Source organism: Triturus cristatus, chromosome 3_1, assembly GCF_964204655.1.
Source record: "Triturus cristatus chromosome 3_1, aTriCri1.1, whole genome shotgun sequence".
Lineage (NCBI taxonomy): Eukaryota > Metazoa > Chordata > Amphibia > Caudata > Salamandridae > Triturus > Triturus cristatus.
In genome coordinates, this window is record NC_140583.1 from 738,477,514 (window position 1) to 738,503,672 (window position 26,159).

Here is a 26,159-nt window from a genome sequence, read left to right on the forward strand (position 1 = left end):
GACGCAACCTGTAGTTTGGCGAGAGCGCAGTGAGCTGAGGAACAAGAACTTCATCAAAATTAGCATGAGAATTAGGGTGTCTACCTGAGCTTATAAAGAAAGGGGAGTGGCCAGTGGATACATTGACAGCATTATTGTGGGCATATTCCGCAGTTCATAAATGGTCAGACCAATCACCCTCCTCATCTAACAAATAAAGTCTGAGGTGTTGTTCTAAGTCCTGGTTGATGCGTTCAGTTTGACCATCAGTTTCTGGGTGGAAACTGGTGGAATACCGATGGTCAATGTTAAGGCCCTTGATATAAGCCTTCCAGAATCGTGATAGAAACTGGGAGCCCCTGTCTGAGATGAGGATTTTAGGGATCCCATGAAGACGGATAACGTGTTGATTGAAAAGTTGGGACAATTGTTTAGCAGTGGGTGTACCTTTGAAGGGTATATAGTGAGCCATTTTGCTAAAGGTGTCGACAAGCACCAAAATGGTATCATACCCATGGGAAGAAGGTAGATCAACGATCAAATCTAAAGAGACCGTATGCCATGGATATGGAGGAGTTGGCAAGGGCTGTAAGAGGACTTTAGGAGCCTGCCTGTCCGATTTTCCCCGTGCACAAGTTTCACAACTTAAAACATATTGGCGGATATCACGGCACATGTAGGGCTACCAGAAACGTCATTTGAGTAATTCTTCAATTTTTAAAATGCCTTTGTGTCCAGTCAGAGGGTTGTCATGACACTCCTGCATAGCCTTCATTTGAAGTTCTTTGGTGGGTAAAGACAAGGTGGTGCCTATATAAGGGAGGCCATTGAGAAGGGAACGTTGTGGATCTTCTGCAGCCCAAGTCTTCATTTCAAGGTCAGTTAGTGATTGTAGAGCCAGTTGTTCAAAGGGTTCAAAAGAAATAGTAGCAATGAATTTTCCATCCAGGATGATTTGGTGATTTTCCACAACTGAAGTTTGATTTTCCGTGTCGAGTCGGGAGAGGACATCAGCCTTTCCATTCTTGGATCCAGGACGAAAAGTGATAACAAAATCAAAATCCGCGAAATAAAGAGACCAACGGAGTTGACGTGGTGTGAGAGTTCGAGCGGAGCTCAGAAATTTTAAGTTGCGGTGGTCCGTAAACACCGTCACAGTGTGCTTCGCCCCTATCAAATAATGCCTCCAATCCTTAAATGCGTCTTTGATCGCCAGGAGTTCTTATTCTGTAATGGTATAGTTGCATTCCGCAGGGTTAAGTTTGCGGGACCGATATGCCACCGGGTGTAGTTGTCCCGTGTCCTTATGCCGCTGAGAGAGTATTCCTCCTATGGCTAGGTCAGATGCGTCTGTCTCCAGGTAGAAAAGCTCGGAAGGATCTGCATGGAGTAACACAGGTGCTGTGGTGAAACTGTTCTTCAACAATTGAAAAGCCTCTTCAGCTTCTTCAGACCATTGGAACGGAACTCCTTTCCTCAGAAGGCGCGTCAGTGGAAGTATCTTGTGAGAGAATCCATGAATGTGGAGTCTGTAAAAGTTAGAGAAACCAATAAAACTTTGAACTTCTTTGATACTGGTAGGAGATTTCCAGTCTGTTATTGCCTTCACTTTTTGCTCATCCATGCGAACTCACTGTATCTGTGTTGAAGAGGCATTTCTCCAATTTAACGTACAGGGTGTTCTCTCGTAGTCGTTGTAAGACGGCTCTGAGCTGGTCTTGATGTTCTTCAACCGTGTTGGAATAAATCAGGATGTCATCTATATAAACTATAGCGCATCGATCAATAAAGTCACTTAAAACATCATTGATAAAGTACTGGAAGGCCGCTGGAGCGTTGCAGAGAACATATGGCATTACCAGATACTCAAAAAGGCCAAATTTGGTCCTGAACGCGGTCTTCCACTCGTCACCTTCCCGAAGTCTAATCAAGTGATATGCTCCTCGTAGGTCAAGGAGAGTGTATATCTTTGCTTCCTTCACTTGATCAATTAATACTGAAATGAGGGGCAAAGGATAACGATTCTTCACAGGTATTCTGTTGATTGCTCGAAAGTCGATACACGTCCTGAGATCTCCCCCTTTTTTTGGTACGAAAAAAAGTGGGGAAGAAACAGGGGACTGTGACGGTCGGATGAAGCCGGTCTCCAAATTTTTTGCGAGGTATTCCTTCAAATGGACATTTTCCTTCTCGGTCAAAGCGTAAACTCTGCTGCAAGGTAAATTAGCCCCTGGTTCTAAATCGATTTTGCAGTCATAGGGCCTGTGGGGGGGTAAGGTCTCTGCCTTCACTTCGTCAAAGACATCTGCAAAATCATGATATTCATCAGGTATCGTGGTAGTTTGAATTACACAGACAGAAACTCCACTATCACACAGCTGGGTGGCCGCACCAGTCAGAGAAGAATGTGTGGAACCATCAAAACAATTCTTGGTGTAATATTCTGAATTCAATTGAATAGTTCGAGCTCCCCAATCGATTAAAGGATTGTGTTCCGTGAGCCATGGTAAACCTAGAATCAGCTGGAACTGAGGGGCGTCTATTAAATTAAATTGCAAGGTTTCTTGATGTCCTTCGACAGTGGTCATGTGTACCAATTCAGTATGACTGGTTATAGGCCCTGAAGTTAAATCTGTACCATCCACTGCTCTGACCTTCTCGCTTTTCTCCTTCTTGATGGCTTGTAGACCGATCAGGTTAGCAAATTTGTGGTCACAGAAATTCCCAGTTGCCCCTGAATCCACCATAACGGTTATTCCCGTCAAAATTGTACCTCTAAAGCTTAAGGTCACGGTCATACCCAGATGAGGAGAGGAGACTTGTAGTGTGTTTGCCAAATGGTGATGTGTTGGAGTCATTTTTGCATTCGCATCCACAGGTCCAACTCCACTAACCTGTGGTGCCTCTAGTTTTCCTTCTCTTTAGCAGGTAACTTAGGTCTCTTTAAGCAGTTCTTGACAAAGTGTCCACTTCCTCCCCAGTATAAACACAGTTTGTTCAACCTTCTCTTCTCTTTTTCTTCTTTAGAAAGTGTACCTCTAACCACCCCAATTTGCATGGGTTCAGCTCCCGAAGAATTCTCTACGGCCCTTGTAGATTCTGTCTTGACACGATCAAAACGAGGGACACTGGGTCTGAACTCCTTTCTCCGTTCTCCCTTCCTCTCACTTTGACGATAATCTATCTCTAATGTTAAATCTACTAAAGCAGAGATGTCAGTGGGGCGATTAGGGATCTGAGAGAGCGCGTCCTTTAGTTCCTCTCGCAACCCTCTGTAAAATACTGCTGCTCGTTTGTCTTCAGGCCAGTTGGTCTCGACCACTAACTTATTAAATTGGGCTAAATAGGCCACAAGTTCTCTGCTACCTTGTTTTAATTCCAACAATTCGTTGTCGGAGGCTTGAGATGCTGTTTTCCTGTCAAAAATCCGATGGAATTCTTTCTTGAAGTCATCTAGACTGTATAAGATTGGGTCATCTTTGGTTACCAATGGCATGGACCAAGAGGCGGCGTCGCCACTAAGGTATGACAAGATGAATGCTACCCTGGATTGTGCATTGGGGAAGATCGATGGGCGGCACATAAAGTGCAGAGAACATTGTGTTGAAAAAAATTGTGCCTTCTGCGGGTCTCCGTTAAAACGCTCAGGAGGTGCTAAGGTTATTACTGGGGATAATGAGTGGATTACTTGTGTTGAGGTGAAGGATGTGAAGCTAGGGTTTTGGTTCTGAGTATCGAACGATACAGCTCGTTGACTGGGCCCCAAATTAGATGTTCCAGTTTTAAAGGTAATTATCTCTTGCCTTAAAATGTCATTCTCCTCCCTGACTGCCTCCAAATCTCTTTGTATATTATTCAAAATTTCGCCTAAATTTTTTAAATCAAATCCTTCCGCCATTCTGCTCAAGTGCTTGTACCAACGTGGGCACTTCACTCTGTCAGGATTCAATTTGCAACAACTTAAAACTACACAGGAGCAGAATGACGCTAGATCCCAATGCCCTTCTCAGAACACTTCCTGTTAGGTCTCTTATTCCGTCATAGGTACGTTCTAAGGGGGGAAAGGGGTTGGGATATAGAAGAGACTGCTCCAAATATCTTCCTGTTCTGCTTCATAAAGTTTCTTCTTCTTCTTCTTACAGGTCTGCCAACAATTATATTATATTTAGAACTTACTGTTGACGTGAACTTTACTGCACTCTTTTCGTTATTAAATATAGATGTCTATCTTACCAGAACGTCTTTGGAGACTTGCTTCTCTTCGTTACTTCTCAATATGGTAATGATGAGAAGTCTCCACTCTCTTCTTTTATTTTTGGTTCGTTCAGTACTGGACCTTTTCCTGAACCCTTTATACAAAGAAAAATAAGGTGAGTATGTGCGTGTCTTACTTTCATTCAAGTGGGGAATCTACCTTCCTTACTCTCTCTAAACTTACTGAGAAGAGTGTAGAGTGAGATGTTGTAATGGGAGTTCTGCTCAATCTTGGCTGAAGCTTCTGTCTTCTTTCTTAGCCTGATGAGCGTGGAGCGATATGGGAGATTCTTATGGAGACCTTGAAGGCCTTTTATTTAGAAGCGTGAAGGTCTAATAGTGACAATCGTTTTAACCTCCGTCTAGTTGTTTATTTTTGCGCAAGGAGAAAAGAAAGCCTTACTCGCAATTAAGCCTTCAATAAATTCAACTAAGCTTTTAACTAGACACGTCGTGGAAAAAAGTCACCAAGCGTGTCTAATGCTTTTCTGAGCTTCCAACTTGAGTTACTGTGTTTTTAAATATGTGGCAAAGAGGAATTTTCACCCAGTCAACCCCGGAGTATAACTGAAGAAAAACCTCTAGGGAACTATTGTCTCTTAGACTAACACTGCGCTTGAGTTTATGCACCCACGTTTATTTCTGTTCCCTTGCTGAAGAGCCTTCTGGTATTATTCGTATTTTAGAACAGACGCGGCGCTCGAGTTAATGCGCCCGCATCTATTCGAACTTGAAACGGAATTCAGAGTCAGCAGAAGATTTTACACCCAAACTTCAACTCGCTTCTGTTTTTTAGATATTTTGACTACCGTTAATTTTCTGCTACCCTAAATCGTCATAGAGGACTTTTATTCAAGAAACTGTAACTGCATCAATTTATTCTGACTAGAATTATTTTATTTTATCGTCATATTTCACTAACCTGAATCTGAAGGGAATATTTAGATACCGACGAAGCTAACCTCGCAGTTTCCGCAACTACCCTAGCTGACTAACTCGACGCAGGGATAAACAGGTGTTCTCCTCTCAGTTTCATCAGTGAAGTGCGCAGTAGAATGTTGGAGCACACTTCACCAGGTGTCCTGAAGCCTAAAAGACTAGACTGCTAACAGCAGAGTGCTGTAGCAGTATGTGCATACTGGCGGCCATCTTAGAATTCCAACGATGCCAGCAAGCACCCCAAATTAAGGAATTAACTGGCCTTTGATAATTTTGTAGAGGGGAGGTGGCAGCCAGCATTGTGTTACCAGGAGGAAACCTCCAGTGAGTCCTGACAGTAACTACATGAGTGTATATATGGGTTATTGATTGGTTACCTGAGTATTTGTATGGGAGAATACAATATAAATAAATCTATATTTATAGAAACACCTAGGACATGCTGGACAAACCGTATGTACCTATCACCATGACGATTGCGTGATATTCATTAAAAGGGGACTATGCATACAATGAATCCACGTGGAATGTATTTACAACGCTAGTGAAGCTTTGACGTATCTGACGCCCTACCGTGCCTAATCCCGGCACCCCCGCCAGTGGGTACTCTCCAAGTAGACACCCTTGTCGTTTATTGATACAAACATGGGTAGATATTGACGGGCACATTTAATACACACGCACACCAAGCCATTCAAAGGGGATTCGACAAAAATTCGACCAAACTATGCAAGAAAACCCCCTCACGGTTAATAAAACACACATCCACCACCGGATGTGTAATACTTTTTATTTTACTCTCTGGAAAGGAGACGAACCTCACTTGAGAGTCACAGCGTGCTTCTGGCTGAGCCCAATGCTGTGTTACACCCACCAGTGCCCGCCGAGTGCCACACACCTCTGTGTTGCATTCCACCAGCTAGTGCGTATGCTATGACACTCTCTAGCCCATGTGCACTGTAACACCACCCCGTGAATATGTCATGCCACACTTGCCTTCGCACGGGTTATATTGCCCCATCTAACGTGCCTTCCTCGATGCCTAAGTTATAACGCACAGCGCTATGCCATACATATCACAATCTGGGATCCATATATGTGCATATGCAACGTTACACTCCCCAGCACATATTTTATATTACAACTTTAGAGAGTAGTTAGGTTACACAACACTGCCCTGTGCATATTACACTCCAAGGCGCATATCGCATAGCACGCGCTAGTGCCTGTGCTATCTCGCGCTCTCCAATAAATCTGTCATTGCGCACAATGTATTGCATATTATATTTCATGCCCCTATATATATATATATAAAGAAAGAGAGATACTTGTAAATGTTTATATATTTTTAAAATTATAAAATACATTTAAATAATGTATTTCATAATTGTTTTAAAGTAAAAATATATATTATTTATTATGTATGTGTCTTTAACTTTTTTTAATTAATCTTCTTTGTTATATTTGTTAAAATGTATATTAAATCTAATTTATTTCTTTTATTATCATTTTTTTATTTAACCCCTTCCCCGCTCATGACGGAACCGTTCCGTCATGAGCCACGGTTGCCGTGTGCTCATGACGGAACGGTTCCGTCATGCCACGACCGTTGGCGGCCGCTCCGCCCACGCGGCGCTGTTTCCCCGCCTGTGCGGGGGGACAACGCAACTGGGCGGAGTCATGACGGAACCGTTCCGTCATGAGCACAGCTCAACTGTGGCTCATGACGGAGCGGATCCGTCATGAGCACAGCGCCACCGCGCTGCCCCCCCCGCGCCGCGGCGGAATTCCCGCCGCGGCGAAGGGGTTAACATATTTATTATTTATTATGTTATTTTATATATATAAACATCAATATTTTGTGCAACTATATTTTTGACATCGATATTTTAGTTTCAATATCTTTGTACTTGCCTGTTTAAGTATAGGGAGTCGATATTTTGCATTCTATATTTTTTCATCTATATTTTTTACTTCTATATATTTTACATCGATAATATGTCAGTGAACTGTAGAAAATCCTACTCAAGCTGCAGCAAATCTATTTGAGAACCAGCCCTTTGACCGCAACTGCTCACAGTCCTACTTGTTCGGAAATCCCGCTAGGGATGCCAAATTTCACTCACATTTCTGGAGCCTTGCAGGAAAATATTCTGCAGCACGGCTATTGGTGTAATCTGGCTGGAACTATGCATTACAAGATTGATGCAAAGTCGCCAAATTCAACCAATTATGGGGCCGATTCCGATGTCGGACAGACTCAGGTCCGTCCGACATCGGGCAGGAGCCGTAACCGACCGACCTGCTGTCGTCGGTTACGGCCCTGCTAGTATGATGCAACAGAACAGGGTTCGGTCGCACTCGTATCCAACACAATGCAAGCATGCATTCCGAGCAGAATGCATGCCTGCATCGTGGAAAGCAGGGGTGCAGTTCATCCCTGCACCCTGTGGGCGGCACCCCAAGGTGCCTGCCACCGGGTGCAGGGATCCACTGAGGGGCACCATAGGTGCCCCCAGGCTGCCATACGTCAGCCTCGCACCCATGGGGGCCCTACTGGGGGCCCCCAAAGACAGTTTCCGACTGCCTTTTCGTGCCAGAAAAACCATCACGAAAAGGCAGTGAAAAACTGCCATCGTACTCCCTCGGTCGCAAAGAGGCAGCTGGGGGAGTACTGGGAGATTTCCGGACGGCGGACGGGCTCTCCGAGCCTGTCGTCCGCAATCCGGAAATCCGTGTCGGATTCCTTTCCGACCGAGCCCATCGGAATGGCTCAGTCAGAAAGGAATCCGGCCGACATGATTCGAATTGGTTGGAAGGAATCCGACCGTCGGACGATTCCGATCTGGGTCGGAAAGCTCTCTGACCGAGCCAGATCCGGAGTGTTTTCTGACTGAGCCGGAGTCCTGCAGTCCGACCGAGCGAGTACGATGCGGCCGTATGCTGCCGGACTCGGTTCGATCGGACTCCCATAGAAGTCAATGGGAGCCGGTCGGTACGACGCATACATGCGCTCCCATTGACTGAATGGGTAAGTCTCGCACAAGGGCGCCCCCTACAGTGGGTACGCGTCAGTGCCATCCGCACCGTACATGCCTGTGTTGGGGAGACCCTTGGGTCTTCCCCTGTGTCCGAGTCGTAGGGCTGCGGGTGACAGGGGGTCTAATGCGGTCCCCCAAAGGCAACTTCCCGGACGTTTTGCGATCCGGACACTCCGGCTCGCACTGGCTGTCCGACACGTACATCGTACTAGCTCGGTCGTAAATCACATCCATTGCATGCCACGGTTAGCTTACGGCCGAGACGTACGGAGCGGTTCGGACCCGTTAACGACTCGGTCGTGAATTTCACGTAGTTCGCATCGTACTTGCTCGCTCGTACAGCTGTATGAGTCGGGCAGAAAACACGCGTACGGCTCGTAGTTTTTCCAGCCGGATTGCCTATGGTGGCCTTCCGACCAAGATCAGAATCGGCCCCTTTAAAGGCATCTTCAAAATCCTCAGGCAGATGATTGCCATTTTGGTACTGAGCGAGAAGGAAAGAGTCATCAGGTACCTAGGAGCTGAGCAGAAGGCAGCTCCAGGTGAGAAAACCTCAGGGTCCACACCAGTGGTCTTCTTGCAACATTTGTTTGAGCCCCAGGTACAATGGGACAATGCAGGGTAACGCAGTTCACAGGCATCCAAGTGGCAGAGAAGCTGGGAACTTGACAACAAGATAATGTAATACATTTAGTCTTCAGGACATAATGTATGCCTTCTTTTGACAGCATTCCCAGTGCCAAAGGTTTAGAGGAAAGATAGCCCCACCATTCTTAAGGGGGTATGAGACATTAACATGGTGGCCTGGATTCACAAGGGTTTAGCATCGGGTTAGTGTTACCTTTGAAATGCTAACCCGAGGCTAAACCTATTTGGGGTTCAACAAACTAAAGCTAATTGGTTTGTATAGAAAATTAACACAAAGCAGCACAAAATGCTGGTTTGTATTACTTTGCGTCAGGGGGTAATTACAAGGATGGTACTTGGGTGTTCCCATGCAAACACCCATGCCTTCTGATTCTAAACCCTACGTACTAACATTAGTAGGCAGAGTAGGCACCAAATATTAATGCTGCTGTAAAGCAGGCATTAAATGGAGAAACGTTTTCATTTCTCGTCTATTTTCCAACTTTGCATTTGTGCTGCACTGTGCAGCACACATACAAAGTGAGAAAACTTTGAAGTGTGTCTAGGCATATTATTTTGTAGAAAAAGGGTACCTTTTGTTAACAAAACCTATGCTAGACTCAGGCACGCACACTATCACTATGGCACTAAGGTGTGGGCCTGATGCATGCCAGCAGAAATCAGTGCCAGTGCTAGGGAAAGTGGGGGAGAGTGCCATATCTCTGTGCATATGATGCTTTCCTACTCTCTCCCTGTCACACAACGTGACACAGCCTCATTGGGGATGTGTTGCATTCCGTGACAATTTTCAGAATCTGGGCTGACAAGTAAACTGGCACTAATTTTAGGTCACCCTACATCGCGTGAATGCTCATGCAAAGCGTTCGGAAATGTGGGATATAGTTTCTTGATAAAAAAGGGTCAGGTTCAAATTATACTTCTGTTTTACTGATATTTAGAGACTTACATTTTTTAAAGAGTCAACGAACAACATTTCTACTACCTTTTAATAATCCCTTACCAACATTTCATCTTTTCAGGAAAATATGCCGAGCTTTGGTGTCAACTTCTGATAAACACCACTGGGGCTTTTGCTCCCTGTCATCAGATTGTGGAACCGACTTCATATTATAAGGTGAGCAACTCCTTTCTGCAAGAAACACTATATATATTCTTTAAGGTTTGGAACCGGGCACAGAGTGAGACATATGCTGAGCAGTGGATTTCTGGGACTCCGACATTGGCTGTCAGCCCTTGTTTTGAAAGTGAAAGTTCCAGCAGCCTTAATGATAGTATCAAGGTGAGCGCTGCAGACTGATGTTACGAACTGTGGAATTATAGAAACATTTTTATATTTTTACATTGCTCTAAGATGGGATTTAGGGGCTCATTAAGATGGCGGGAGGATCCCCACCGCCTGCCCTGCGGTGGCGATCCTCCCGCCATCATAATGAGATTCACCCACTGCCAAATTAGGATGGCAGTGGGTATCGCGGTGGACGTAAAGTCCGTCCGCCGCTTTTCCGCCGGTGGCAATCGTTATGATTGCCTGCTGGGAGAAGCAGGGCCACTAATATGGTGGTGGTGCCTAGCAGGCACCATCCGCCTTTATAGGATCAGGATATTGGACAGACCTTTCCATGGCAGCGATGCCGCCATGGAAAGGCTGGTGGGGATTGGCTTTGGGGGCCCTTTGCGGGCCCCCTCTGTGGGGGGGGCGTGGGATGGATGCAGTGGGGGGGTAACCATGGTACCCCCCAGCAGTTCCATGCACCAAGTGGAAATGCTGTGCATGCTCTTTCACCATTGCGGACAGTGCTGTAGCCAGCAGCACCATCCGCAATGGTAAAAGGCCAGGATGCGGCTGCCATTCCTAATTGCACAGGTGGGACCGCCGCACGTCTGGTGGACAGTCCCATCACCCTTATGATGGCGGGCGTATTGGTGTCTGCCCGCCATCATAATGAGCCCCTTAGTGCGGTTCGCAGCAGTCAGTTAAAATGACATTTGTTGTGTACTTACCAGCAAAGTTGAAAAAGAAAATAAATATATGGTTAGAGGCTGCCAGCACGTGAAAATAGATGAGCGAGATGTAAACATTCATGCTTTCATGATTCCATGAGAAAGAATGCAGCAAGCACGAGGCCAAGTATGAACTGGTGATAACAGCTCTTCAAATTATGGAATTTCCTATTTTACTAGAACTATGGAGGAAAAGCAATCGATTTTAATTTTAACGTTCTACAGGTGTTTGCCAAAACAAAAACCAGTTTAACTTGAGGGATGCAAAAAGCACATGAGTATTTTTTCCATGGCAACACCTGCGGAGTGGATTTAAATAGATATCTCCACTCCTTAATTTTGCTGTAGCCCAAGCCACTTCTTATGGCGGGCACGCGGCGGGGTAGCGAACCCCTAATATCGTTTCAGAGTTAACTGCACTCCTTTCTCACGGGCAGAAAGGAGTGCAGTTAACTCTGAAACGCGTCAGGATTTGTGTTGCCTATAAACACATTGGTTCAAAAGTGGCCACGCCACTGGTGTTATTGTGTTGTTTGATGATAACGACCTGGTTACCGGAGGAGTGTGTATATATATATCTATGTATATATATATATAGCACACTCCTTCTCGCAGCCCCTTCTCCTCTGCGCACAAATGGAGTACGGACCACAGTTTCGTGCAGCTTCAGATTTTATTCAGCTCGTGTAAGACACAACTCCATCAGCATGACTTGTTTCAATCCCGAAGGGATCTTGATCACATGTATATATATCTAACTTATGTATTGTTTCCTTTTTTTGGTCAGATACATTTATTACGATTTATATTAAACAATATTGAGGGAAGAAACTATACTTTATGTGACAATTGAGAGCCAGTGCAACAACCAGTTTTGCAGTATATTTTAAAAATCCTATTGTATGACTCTTCTTTGTGCTTGTACCTTACACAATTAATTTTATCGCTGACCTGTTTTTAAGGATGTAAATCAAATATTCCTCTTGAAATTTCCACTCCCACCTCCCCACTTATTTAGCTTAAATTTTCATGGAAAAATGCATCTGATGTATGAATACCTCTACACTTAAACAACATTAGTTAATACATTAGTTACAATTCCGAAACTAGTTTAGCCAAAAGGAAAACAAATTTATGGTTAAAACAGCACAAAATGAAATAAATGTGATGTCGGCCTCATGAGATCCTCAAAACATAATTTGTAATGCGTTTTGTATGAAAGGCACTCTGTGAGGAAAGTTTTAAACACAGCAAAGAACTGGCTGTGATTTTCAAAAGAGTCGACTAGTCAGCAGCAGATCATTGGCTTTTGGCAAGCAATATTCCCAAGAAACTGGTTGCATTGTATCCCCTTTTTAGTTCTGGCTTTGACAAGACCTTTTGATTTTTTAAATACATGTATGAAATATACTTATTTAAAGAGACTTTCTTCCAGTTTTCTTAATCCATTGGTCTGTTGGTGTCTCATTCACATTTTGTTTTCTCCCACTACAACATACAGCATGGGGCACAGGATAAGCCCACTTTAGCCACTTGATAAATTCACTCTGAGTGACAGCATTTTGCTCTTTCACAAGAAGCATTCCACACACAAGCTAGATCGCTTTTGTGGCGATGTTTTTCTTTTTCATTTATGACTTTGATGTTGCTTTTGTGTTTAGAGTCTATGTGACAGCAGGATAGTTTATACCATATGTCAAACATGCCACATTCCATGCTTTATCAGTTGCAGCCTCCATTCAATGCTGTTGTAAATTCCTTTTGTGAAAGTCCTTTGTTCGACTTTCTCAGATCTTCAAAGTACACTGCAGAGGGAATTTCACAGCATAACAGATTGCATCCATCAGAAACTGTTCTGCATCAAGTTACTTAAAACTTTACAATTATACATTTAAATTCAAAAGCAGACAGTTCTTCAGAACACGTTTATTCTAGAATCAGTTTCACCGACTTTGACCAGGAAGAGAATTATACTTTATTGTGTTTAAGTTGCAGCATTTATAACACTTTCTCTTATTCCTTCTTTCCTTTATCTTTCTTTCCTTCTTTTGTTTTTCTTTCCTCCTTTCTTGCTTCATTTCTTCCATGCTATTTAGGGGCCGATTCCGATCCGGGTCGGAAAGCACTCCGACCGAGTTGGATCCGGAGTGTTTTCCGACCGAGCCGGACCCCTACAGTCTGACCGAGCGAGTACGATGCGCACGTATGCTGTCGGACTCGGTTCGGTCGGACTCCCATAGAAGTCAATGGGAGCCAGTGACGCGTACATGCGCTCCCATTGACTGAATGGGTACGCCTCGAACAAGTGCGCCCCCTACAGTGGGTACGCGTCGGTGCCATCCGTGCCGTACATGCCTGTGTGGGGGAGACCCATGGGAGCTTTTGCGAGCTGGACACTCCGGCTCGCACATACTGTCCGACGCGTGCATCGTACTGGCTTGGTCATAAATCGCATCCATTGAACACCACGGTTAGCTTCCGACCGAGACGTACGGAGCAGTTCGGACCCGGAAATGACTCGGTCGGTGAATTTCACGTAGCTCGCATCGTACTTGCTCGCTCGTACAGCTGCACGAGTCGGGTAGAAAACATGCATACGGCTCGTAGTTTTTCCGGCCGGATCGCGTTCCGTGCCCTTCCGATCCGGATCGGATTCGGACCCTTACTATTTCTATCTTTTTCTTTGTTTGTTTCCTTCTTTCTTTGTTTCTTTCTTTCTTTGTTTCTCTGTTTCTTGCTTTCTTTTTTTCTTTCATTCCATTGTTTATCCATTACTTCATTCCTTCTTTCTTTTTCCTTTTTTCTTTCAGTCTTGTACTCCTTTCTTTCCTTTTTTTTTCTTTCAATCATTCTTTCTTTCCTTTTTGCTTTCATTCTCTAGTTCCTTCTTTCCTTCTTTATTGCTTTCTTTTTTCTGTCAGTATTTCTTTCCTTCATTCTTGTGTTATTTAACTCTTGCCTTCTTTCTTTCCCTCTTTCCTTCTTTCTTGCTTTCAGTGTAACACAAACCCATTGTACGACAGAGCACAATTACAAGCCACAATCCTCACCACTGAAGACCAATTTAAGAAATTGTATTACTGGTTGAGGCGGCAGAAGAACTACTCAAGCAGCAACCCCAATCTTTGTCAGGATGAAGTCACAATGGAACCGTAAATTAACCTGTGCTCAACCCTCTAGTAGCTTGGCACAGGGCAGTCATGCTGAACTTGCAGGGAATGTGTAAAGTATTTTTGCAGCAATTTAAACAGTAATAAAGTGAAAACACCTGAAAAACTCTATACACATTTGGACAATTAGAGTATTTTTAATAAATAACTTAAAACCAATACGACAAAAATCCAATCAGTAGAACTGAAGATATGCAATTTTTAAAAGTATGTAAAAAATAGTGCCAAAAAGCACTACGCGTGATCTATGGTTATCTAGTTGCGCTAGACTGGGACAAAGTCACAAGTTGAGCCTGACCGCGATGAGTGTAGGCCAGCTACAACTATCCACTTAGGCTCGCTGAACAAACTACCTTAAATCCTGGTTGGGAGTGATGCAGAGTCCCATGTTGAGGATACGTCGCACAGCAGAGCCAATGAGAGGTCCTGGTATGGAGATTCATCACACACCAGCAGCTCCAGCAAGCTGCAAGGCTGTGAGATGAGGTATTGTGCAGTTGATGAGGATTCCGATGATGTGGGGCTTGTCATGCAAAGTCCTGCTTCAAAGATACACCACACACCGGCTGGTTCCAAAGAAGCTGCAGGGCTTGCAATGTGGAGTCCTGAGTTGTTGTCAAGGGTTTTGTTGACGAGGGTTTGATCTTATGAGTTGCAGGGTTGCGATGCAAAGTCCTGCATCCAGGATGCATCACACAGGAGTTACGATACAGAGTTTTGAACCGCAACACTTTGCACTGCATCGGTTCTGCTGGGACCACAGTTGGGTTGGCAAAGTGCCTTCATGCCCACTTCAAAGGATCCAGGACTGGGATGGCACCACTTTAGAGGAAAGGAATCACAGCTGGTAGAGACCAGGTGCTGCGTTCAAGGTTGTTGGAGCGTGTTCTGCCCCTGAGGCTCTGATCAGTAGGCCAGCCAACTAGCCCTTGGAGTCACTCTGGTGGCCCTGGGTAAAAGATGCAGGTCTAGTCCTTCTCACTTAGGCAGGAGGGCAGCAGAGTGGCATTCCTTTTTGCATCAAAGCAGCACAGCAGCCCTTCTTCTGAGTCTTCCACAGGTTCAGATGTGTAATGAAGAGTTGGGTATGCAGGTCCATTATTTATACCTGGTGCCCACTTTGAAGTAGGAGACCTTTGTGGAAGGTTTCTGCTCCCCCCAAGGTGTCAGGCATTTAGTTCCTCCCTACCATCCTAGTTCTAGTCTGAGTATACTTGCCCGTTAGTAAAAAATTATGTAATTCATTCAACCAGCCGTTCGATTGTTTATAGTTTGCCTGAGGCCCATGGTGGTTCTTGGTAAGGGCCCAAACCCTCTTGGGGTTGAACTTTCTAAAAGTGGCATTTTCAGAAGTTTAATTTAAAGTCTGACTTTACCATTAGAGAGGGCATTTATTTACAATACTTTAGACACCAAACTCCAGCTTTCTTCCTGCTTCCAATTTAAAGTTATCACTTCTTCTCAAAGCCTTGCAGTAGTGAAAAACAAACGTAAGCGTTTTTACTACCACAACATTGAAAACATGTCTAATTTCTTTAATACAATGTACCCTGCCCTCTGGGCTATTAAGGGCCAACCCAAGGGTGGCTCATATGTATTTGAGTCAAGGGACAGAAGGGGTGTGAAAGAGAAAATTAATCAACCTCCTGGAGCCCTGGATCCAGGACCGAAGGGTCAAATGAGCCCTCATTGAGATTTACAGGGCAGCCATCTGGCGCACCATAGGAACACATTGCATGGGAGGAAATGCCAGAACTCGAAGGCTGGCCCGCTGGGTGCACTGTCTCTTATGAAAAAGGATTCTGCTCATCCTTGGTGAGGACAGGGACTCTGAGGCCTTTGTTCCCGAACCCCAAGTGGAAAGGGAATATGGGATGGTGGCTTCACAGAGCTCTGACCCATGGCCCAGTCAGAGTTTCTGAACTCAGACAAGCAGGGCAGACCTTCTCTGGCCTGAAGGACCATGTTCTAGGAACTTTGTGGCACAGTGCACTAGAGAAGGGAGACCAAGTCAGGGGATTATTCCCTAGGACCAGCTGGAGCTCTGGCCTGAGGTCTGGTGGGAATGTCTGAACCCTGACAAGCAGGGGCTACTTCCCTAGTCCTGCTGGACCTCATTCTGTGCACTTTGCAACACAGTGGCCCAAAGAGAGCCCTCAGGGCCTTCCACTCTTTGGCCAGGTCAGAGTTTCTTTTCACTGATAAGCAATGGAGGTCTTTCTGGGTCTGCTGAGCAACCCCTGGGATACTTTGAGACATGGTGAGCAAGAGAATAGAGTCCAGTGCTGGGGGCTTAAACCCCAGGGCTGACTGGGTCTCTGATCCAGGGTTTTGTCACAGTTCTTATCCCGGGCAAGCAGGGGCGGCCTCCGGATTCCTGCCCCATTTTCCAAGTGTCACAGTGGGCCATGGACTGGATTCCCCTTCAAGGGGCTTCTACCCTTGGGCCAGCCAGAGCTCTAACCTGGGGCCTGGTCAGAGCTTCCTATTCCACAAAAATAAGAGAGGCCTCCCTGGGCCTGCAAATCACATTTAGGGGTGCTGTGAGACACAGCAGGTTGGAGAAGGGAGCCAAAGGCTGCGGGTTTCCAAACCAGGGCCCTCTGCAGCTTTGAACTTGGGCCCTGTCAGAGCTTTTGACCCAGATAAGCAGGAGAGACCTCTCGAGCTTGCAGGACTCCGCCCTGTGTTCTTTGAGACTCAGATGACCAGATAACATATCCCAGGATGGGGGACATCCACCCCCCAGGCCAGCCAGAATTCTGACCTGGGGCCTTTTCAGAGATTCTGAACACATACAAGCAGGGGAGACCTCCCCCGGCCTGCAGGACACTGTTCCAGGCACTTTGTGACACAGAGGGCTGGAGAAGAGAGCCCAGGGCCAGTCTCTGACCCGGGCCTGTTCAGAGTTTCAGAACCAAGGCAAGAAGGTGGGTCCTCCCAGTACCTTTGAGATCTCATCTCATGCATATAGCGGGCTGGAGAAAGGAGTCCAAGGCTGGGGACCTCCATTGCTGATCCAGTCTGAGCTACTGAGCCTGGACAAGCAGGCAAGATGTCCTATCACCTGTGTGACCCCCATCCTGGGCACTTTTCAACACAGCAGGCCAGAGAAGGGAGCCCAGGGGCCAGATAGAACTCTGACTCGAGGCCCGGTCACAGTTTCTTTGCCCAGGCAAACAGGGTTAGTCTCCCCGGGAACTGGAGTCCCCGTCTCGGGCTCCAAGTGACACGGTGGCCATGGTACAGAGTCCAGAGCTAGGGGCTTCCACCCCTGGGCCTGCCGGAGCTCTGTCTCAGGTCCCAGTCCGAGCTTATCCTGGGCAACAGGGCATTCCTCCCTGGGCCTGCAGATCCTGTCCCAGGTTTAAAGTGACATGGTGGGCCATGGGACAGAGCCCAGGGATGGAGGCTTTCGCAAACCAGGAACTTCAATTCATCACCCCGGACCCATCTGAGCACTACCCATTCTTGTAATCCTTACACACCGCGTGACAGAGGGGGTCATTCAACAGAATGTATCCGGCCTCCTGGAGTCCTGACTGGGCTTCAGTCTTCACATGGGTCCTCAATAGGACTTCCAGAACAGCTTAAAATACTGAGCACTGAGTCATATGAAGGAAATTATGTGTTTTGTTTACATAATGCCACAAGTGACATTGGCATGGCACATTTTGCACCACCAATGTAGGCATGTAAAGGACCTCTAATTTGAATTACGCCCAGGACTACTTAAGATCAATAAATGTTTTGGCTGCATTCAATAAGCTTGTCAGTGTTCCAAACTCATGGGCATTTTTGAAAACTATAGCTTGTATGGAATCACAATGACAACACTGCAACACATCAACCTGCACCTAGGATTCCAACACAGGGCCCGATTCCGATCTCTCTGGGAAAGCCTTACGGACCACTCATGCCCGTAGAGCTTTCCGAGAGACTCGGGCTGCTGGGCTCCGAGCACCCGAGTACGATGCAATTCAGCGCTGACGGACTCAGGTCGCTGGAGCCCTATTGAAGTGAATGGGAGCCTGTTGTACAGACAGTACATAGGAACCTATTGCCGGAAAAGGCACGCCTCGTAAAAGGGCGCCCCCTGTCGCAGGGTCATCTCGGTGCACGAGGCACCGTGCATGCATGTGAAGGGGGGACCCTTGGGTCTCCCCCACTGGCAGAGTCATAGGGCCGTGGGTAAAGGGGCTCCACTGCGGACCCCCGAAGTCCGCTTCCCGGAACTTTTTCGAGTCGGAGGCACCGACTTGCTCCGGCTGCTCGAAACGCGCATCACAATCGCTTGGTCGGAAATTGTATGCATTGCGCTGTACACGTCGGCCATTTTGGAGTCGCTTGGAAGGCATCGCTGATGGGTACGAGTCGGTCATAGCGAGAGGCTTAAAATGCATCATACTTGCTCGCTCGTATAGCGGCACATGTCGGTCAGAAATCGGGTCTACAAATCGGACTCGCACTTGATGGATACGATTTGTAGCCCTTCCCAGCGAGATCGGAATCGGGCCCACAGTGTTTAAGTTACAATCTTGCGTTAAAACATAAGCAGAGAGGTGAAGAGTAGGTCACTGTACGTCCTCCCGAAATAACAAAGTAATCACAAAAATGAGTACGGTAGCACAAGGAACGAGAAAAGGGAAATAGAAGATAGATTGTTTTCAATACTACAGAAATAATTGAGAGTCCAAAGTTTGGACGTCACAGGACTTCTGCCAAGCTTATGACGAAAGTCCTACTTTAGGGAAGAGGAAATCGCACACATATATTAGTGTCATGCTTCATCCTCATAGGTCACTGCATCTAGGTCGGACCCAACCTCCTCAAAGACTTTAAGGAAGGAGGAAGCTCTTAGATAAAAACTACTGGACAACGTGGAATCCAGACTAACTAAAAATACCTAGAGGTTCCTCGCTATTTCACCTTTATTGGTAATGACCCCAGGTATATCTAAAAACAAAGATGAGCGGGTACACAGCAGATTTCATCAAGCTACCATCTCTCTTGTCCTATCAAAACTGGATTATGCTAATGATCTATGGTTGAATGACGGAACCCCGCATCCATTAACCACGCATTCCTTTGCAACATAGTCACTACCCTGACTGTGACGTTACCATGTGTTCCTTTACCACGCAAGTCATTACAAAAACTTGCCTTAGGGGGGCGCTGGACTTTGGATTAGGATAAATTACTATTCCAACTCCAGTTTACGCAACAGTAGAGACAGTGTTGGATTTAAAATCCAACACCAGTCCAACATCTGACCCCCTAAATCAAGTTGTTGTAACGTCGCAGTCAGGGTAGTGATTGTGTCGTAAAGGCAGGTTGTGGGAGTGACTGTGTGGTAGAAGATGTTTCCCATGGTCTACATCATGTCAGATTCAGTTCTGAAGACTTACTATTATTATTTTCAGTCAATATAAAGAAAATGGGTACACGAGGGTGCACAAAAATATACACAATATGCTTTTTGCACCCACGAGGACACACAGTGTACAAGAAAGTGCCACATTATAGCACCGTAACCCCTATGGCTGCGCCCGCTGCAGCACTTTCAAAGCACAGGGATGTGACATAATCACAATAATATGTCGCATTCCTGTGCTCTCTCCTGCGCTGGTGTACAATGGGCTGCCATGTGTCGACGCAGGCATACTTGTACCAAGGTGCAAAGATGCCTGAACCATGGGGATAATTGTTATAAACAATCAAAAATGGTATTTTTCAACTTTTATGTGTACTGCATTGGCACACATAGAACTTGCAAAATGTCATTTTTTTAAATACTTGTTTATGTGCAGGAAGGGACACCTTCCTGTACATAAAAAATCAACAGAAGGCAGCACGCTTAGAGAGAGGAAAAAAACAAGGAGAAATGAATACATTTCTCCCCTTTGCGCCTCCCTACACCTCCACTGGGGAGGCGTAGCATATAGATGCATTTCCAGGTTTACGATTCCTTGTAAATCTAGAAATGTGTCAGGTTTCATGGGTGCTGCATGGGAGCCCCCATGGAATGCCCCTTTCACTCAAATAGCTGCGTGTAAAGGGGCCATATTTGCAAGGACTGGAAAACTCATATATGGTGGCTTTGCCTGTCCTTGTAAATATGGGGCATTAAAATGCGGTGGCGCAAGGGGTTTGTAAATAAGCCCGTAAGTGGTTTCACTTGGCAACACTGAATGCTTTCCATAGGACTGCGACGCGCTGTAGACAGAAGTATGCCCAGAACTCTTTGTACCTCACTGAGTAATTGGCTTAAAGGACTTTTTTATGATTATTATCAATGATAATAAGAATAATACTTGGAAACAGCAGTAGCCATTAACCTTCACACACACAACAGCAGACATACATACTTTAGACATATGTCAGTCTCCGATTCGTGCTTTAATATACTAGCACTTTCAAACACAGGCATGCACAAATGAAGACATATTAGCTCATTAAAGCCAGAGCCACTGGTAGGATCAGACAGTGACAAAAAATAGGCCCAGGTACGAAAATAAATGTGGCCCCCATTAGTGAACCAGATGGCTAAAAAAGTGTCCCACATTTGCAAACCAGGCCAATTTAGAACTGGTAAGGGCACGACTTATGCAAAACTGCATGCACTTGTGTCTGCTGCAGGAAATGCTTGTTGCAATATTAGGGAACTCAACAGCTAGACTGGTCCATGTGGACATTAAACAGGCCCTCAAACTGTTAAAAAAAACTGGCTCACGCATAGCCTTGTTGCCCTAGACGCCAGTCCAACCCTGGCTACTGGCTTTTCAGCTGCTTGTTTTATTTAGGAGCAATTCTAACCACAGTTTTTAGCTGCAACAAATTCACACTTCGGAAAGGAATCCCTGAATCATGGGGCATCCCCATGTCATATGTTGAAAGTCTGCAGAGCCCTTGCGATGTTGCCAGCTGTTAGGCAAGAGCCTTGGTAGATTGTACTCAGTGTACGTAGCTTTAGGTAAGTCATGTCAAGAGAGTTCTACTGAACCAGTTTGAGTCGGCCATTGATAAATATTCTTTTATCCCTTTGGCATGCTTTGTCCTATTCACCTGAGTGGCTCTTCAATGCTTGCCATCCATCTTTGAGGAGCCGTTGCAGTGACTACCCAACCACCCACCAAACAAATCACAGATTTTCAGAATATATTTAAAGCTTGTATTTACTGCACAATGCTTGCAGAGGTCAGGCGACTTATTGTTGATTTTGATTGCTTCATATCACTTATTGCTGTGGCTGTTTCAACCAGTGTGATGGTATTTTATCATCCATGCTGGAAAATCGTTCAAAGATTTCACGAGTGTGATCAGGAGGCATAGGGGCATATTAACAAGGAACTGCACCACAGAAGCGCCACTTTTTAGGGTGTTTAGGTGGCGCAATGCCCTGAACCATATTTACAAAGTAGTTTTAAGCCACTTTGCGTGGCTCAATGCCGCTTTGTAAATATGGTACCCTTTAACGCAGTTTTCTGTGTGAAAGGGGAATGCAATAGCTGTGCAAGGATCAGTAAATCAGAGGCAGCACCAAAAACTAACCCCATTCAAAAAAGGCAGTAGTTAGATTGGCACAATGAGGAGAAGTACATTTATTACTCCTCATTTTTGATTTTTCTATGTGTTCTGCACACACAGAAAGAGCAAAATGTCATTAGATTGTTTTTGTGCTTGAAGGTGTCCTTCATGCACGAAAGCAATCATTAAATAATGGTGATTTGCTACTTCAATGTGTGCTGCAGAATACAGCACACATAGAAGTAGCAAATCGCCATTATTGATTGTTTCTGTGTAGGAAGGGATACCTTACTGCCCAGAAACAATCATCCTTGCAACGCAAGCACCCTTGCACAATGGCGCAAGGGTGTCAGTGTTTGCACAAGGCAGCTATTTTTCGCACCAGGCCCAGGGAAAACACAGAGGTGCACCATATTCTTGTAAATACGGCACATCTCGGTGTTTTGGAAAAAGCACAGCGCTGCAAAATTTGCCACTGTGCAGTGCTGCGTCATTTTCTTGTATGTATGCCCCAAAGCATGCAAGACTTGTTTAACCTGTCAGATTTTGTTGTTTCTACGTAATTGCATGTTCAGAAATGTTTGCCTGCCATGCATTTTACAAGGTGATTTTTCTGAAGAATCTAGTGTTTTGTCATCATTTTTCAAAGCCTTGTAAAGGGGAAAGGCTTGCCTGACACACCTTAAAATGAATTGACTATTTAAGTGGCGCACCTACAGAACCTCAGGATTTTTTGTCTAATTTGTTAGAATTGGGCTGTAAAGTTTACCCTTTAAAAACGTTTCAAAGAGGCAAAAGACCCTCACACACAAACTTGCTTAAACAAAATGTTAGAGACGTTCAAGTAAAGCTTTTAGGCTTCAACACTTAAAATGTTCACTATCCGTCAAGACTGTGGGTGCAAGTGCGGAAACTGAGAAGCACCCACAGGCGAGGATGAGTTACCCTCCTGAAAGAAATGTTGGACCTCCACACTTTTTTTTAGCCTTTTTTTTACGAATTAGGCACTCATAACAGATAATAGACAGGAAGTTTCAGTGAGCACTCACCGCTGCCACATGATGAGTTGTGGAGGACACGTGTAGTATATAAAAAGCAAGATAGTACATTATGGTGAACAGTATCATTTTAGACTATGCAAAGAATGCCCATGGGGAAGCGACCCACAGAAAAAGAACATAGACAGGTTGTTTTTAAAATGAGATGAAATAATCGATTGAGAAGGAAGAAAGGGCAGAGAAGAGAAAAGGAGTTAGGTAAGAGGGAAAAGAAAAAACGTTAAAGTGGAGAAAATAGGTGTATTTTTTAAAAATCTATTAGCTTTGAGGAAAATTTGTGCCTTGGAATAAAAATCAAATGAGAAGGGCTCAGGTTTTGGAGACTCTATAGAACACTTCGGGGCATATCAGCAACAACCGGCGATAATGATCGCTAAGCGCACTTAGATAATTATCGCTGGCTAGCGTGGATTTTTATTGCTGAGATAGCATGCTATTAGCAACGCTTATCTCAAAAGCGATAAAAATCCTAGCTCTAACTGCCAAACGTGAGACTATCGCTGGAAACCCAGCGATAATCCCACGAAGTTTGGCGATAGCTTGCTGATAGGGCCTCACATACTTAACCATGATATCCACCTTCCATAGGATATTATGGCTAAGTCAGTTTCAAAGCAGGCGTTAGGAAAGTAGCGATAACAGAGGTTATTGCTACTTTTACTGTCGCTATGCTGCTTTACGTGAGGCTTGATAATAGGAGACTAAGCAACATTTCTCCCATTATCCTGGGGAGGAACGCCCACTTTGCATCTCATTAGAGATGCAAAGAAAGGCATTAATGGAAATGGTGATAAGGCAAGGATTCACGCGATAGCGTGACTTTGCTGATAAGGCGATAAAATTATCTCCGCTTTTCGTCTGAAAACGGACGCAAAAGCGGCGATAATTTTTTATCGCCTGCTTGCTGATATGCCCCTTCATTCGTGTATCTAAGAGTGTTCTTTTTTCTTCCTTTGATAGTCTTGTTATTTTTTCCATTCCTTTATTTTTTTAAGTTCTTGTTCTGCGTGATGCTTATTAGTTCTTGCCTGCCATTTGATTTCGTTGGCACTTTATATTTCTTTTTTTTCTGTGGAATTGGCCTTGATGCAAAAAAGTGGATGTTTGATACTTTTGTATGATTTGTATTAAATAGTGAAAATTTGATGCTGCTTGTTATAGTGTCCTGGGGCTCACACTTTTTTTGTTATATCTAAGAATGTATCCGGTTTTGGGGCTGAATATGTTTATGACACATGCCAGGTTGAACTGTTTGTTCTTTTCCATCTGGGGTGTTGAGGGAGAGTTATTAAACGTTCTGCTCGATGCCTTTTCCATGCCTTTCCTCTGCCCTTCCATGGTGTAAACAATTTCTGCTTCTGGAGCAATTCAAAGCCTTCTCGATTTGATGTGAGGATCGGGTTTCCATGTTTACTGGCCAATATGTACTATCTGTACTGATCACTCCGCTTTGTATTTGCGTTTCATAGTCATTTAAAACCCATATTATCATTCCTTTGCCCCTGTGCACTTTTTGGAGACTTCTGTTGATCTGTTGATGTACACTTTTCTAGGCTTATTGTTGATGTTATGTTATGCTCATAATTTCAGGTGCAACGTCATTAACAATGGTTTTTATATTGACTTTTTTTTCATCTAGGATCTGATTCATTCTTGTGATTTCAAAGGTGATACAAGTAGTCAAAATCTTTTTTGTGTCCTTTCTGGGGTGATAGCTTTACTTTTTTTCTTTACAAACTCCCATAGTTCCTCTGTGTTCCACTGTCCTGCTTAATTGCTTTGCTTCACCTTTCTTCCCCTTTGTCTTGCATGAACAGATTCCCAATGAGTGCTTTAGAAAGCAAACACTATCACATTCCCCTGTCTCTCTGGAACCTTTCTGACCTCTGATACATGTCGAAACATGCCCAGTATGTATCTGTATTTCATTTCCCCTGGGCAACCTTTATTATTTCATAAAAGTCAAAATATTCATAGGTCAAATATTTCAATTGTCAAACCTGAACCAGTCAGGAACTCCCTGGCGGGCGATTCCCAAATTCCTCGATGCTCCACCTGGTCTTTGGGGCCTTTGTGTTGGTGCATAACCATAATCAATAAGAAGAAATGTCACGCCTGCTCTTTCCCTGCTGCTCGTCTTTGCTCTTATTATTTCCCTATTCATCGGCGCTGGTTACATCCCCAGAGACTACTGTCTTCTGCGTACCTTCCTTCTCGCTGCATTGTTCTCCAACCAAGTTTTGCGGTCTCATATGCACCACTCATTTGTTCTCTGGGCTTTATAGCATCAGTTTTGCCTGAGCAAGATCTTAATCGGAAATCAGGCTCCCTTCAGCTGCCTTAAATGTCCTTGGGGGGTAGGAAGTGTTGGATTTCTCCTCTTCTGATCTGCAACTCACCTATTTATAGTGAAGCAGGATACCCAGGCAAATCCCACTGCCCTCGGTTCTTTCTCTGAGGTGTCCTCTAAAGTTGCTTGTCTCTACTAGTGAGACTCAACACTTTCTAGTGACTTGGAGCCTTATTTAAATTTTGGTGGCCTTGCCATCCTCCGCCAGGGCGATGGAGTAATTAACTCTGTAGCCCTGGTGGAGGTGCCAATGGCCAAATTTTGAAATGTCTGTCAGCCTGGCAGGCACTTTAAGCATTGTCAGGAACTACTACCAAAGCTGTTCCTGCCAATGCATTATAACTTTGCTGGATATCTCCATCAAACATTGGGGAGCCAGTTCTGATGGTGGCAAGGAGGGCATTGAGCACTTGTCAATGCTCCTTACTGCCAAGACTTTCCTGGCAGTGACGGGCATCTAAAAACAGTTATTTGTCCGTTCTTCTAAATTAGGTGGTCGTATAAATAGCTGTTGGAAAATGAGGCATTATTTGTGAGGCCTGCACAAACAATATGTCTACATTTGCCCCACACTGGGAACCAAACACCCCATTGTAGCGCTTGACTCTCAGAGAGTAGCGTTGCAGAGCAGTCTAAGGCTTACTCAAAGGAGGTGGTGTGGGCTAGTAATCGCCATTTACAGGTATGGAGATATAACACTAAATAATTGATTGTCCTGACTGTACTTTTCTTTATAAAAAGGAAAAGGAAATTTATTACACACACTACTCAATACTATGCATCAATTTACAAATATACATAAGCTGTTGGAAATACTTCGTTGACAATCCATGTTTAGCCTCGCACAATTCAGTGCAGTCCTCAGCATCAGCTGCAGAACAAAAGTTCCAGCATTAGGTAACCTTTAACAAACATGAACAGCCCTTGGGGTATTCTTTCCTTTCAGTTCCCAGAGACTGAGGGTGGGTATGTTTCACTTTTGTGCTGGGGGAGTCTGCGTTGCTCCTGCAGCTCCCCCTGCACATCTTCCAACAACTGGTGGTGGCCCCATCCTCCTGGGGCCACCTCACGCAAAGAACAAGCCGCTTTTCCTCGCAGAACTATCCGGGCCCTGCAAGGTGTTATGGGGCGCTTCTTCCAGCGCATGCATAGTGTAGCAGCGGCTCTCCCTATACTCTGGGAAGAGCCGTAC

At 44.9% G+C, this 26,159-nt stretch overlaps 1 protein-coding gene across 1 annotated transcript in view; it reads left to right on the forward strand.

The window, feature by feature from the left end:
• The window catches only part of LOC146860897 (uncharacterized), a 1,545,865-nt gene that overhangs the window by 620,137 nt on the left and 899,569 nt on the right, over positions 1-26,159 (forward strand). The window contains exon 14 of the mRNA XM_085646178.1: positions 9,881-9,975. Within this exon, the coding sequence (XP_085502304.1) occupies positions 9,881-9,975 (95 nt within the window). The remainder of the gene's footprint in view (positions 1-9,880; positions 9,976-26,159) is intronic.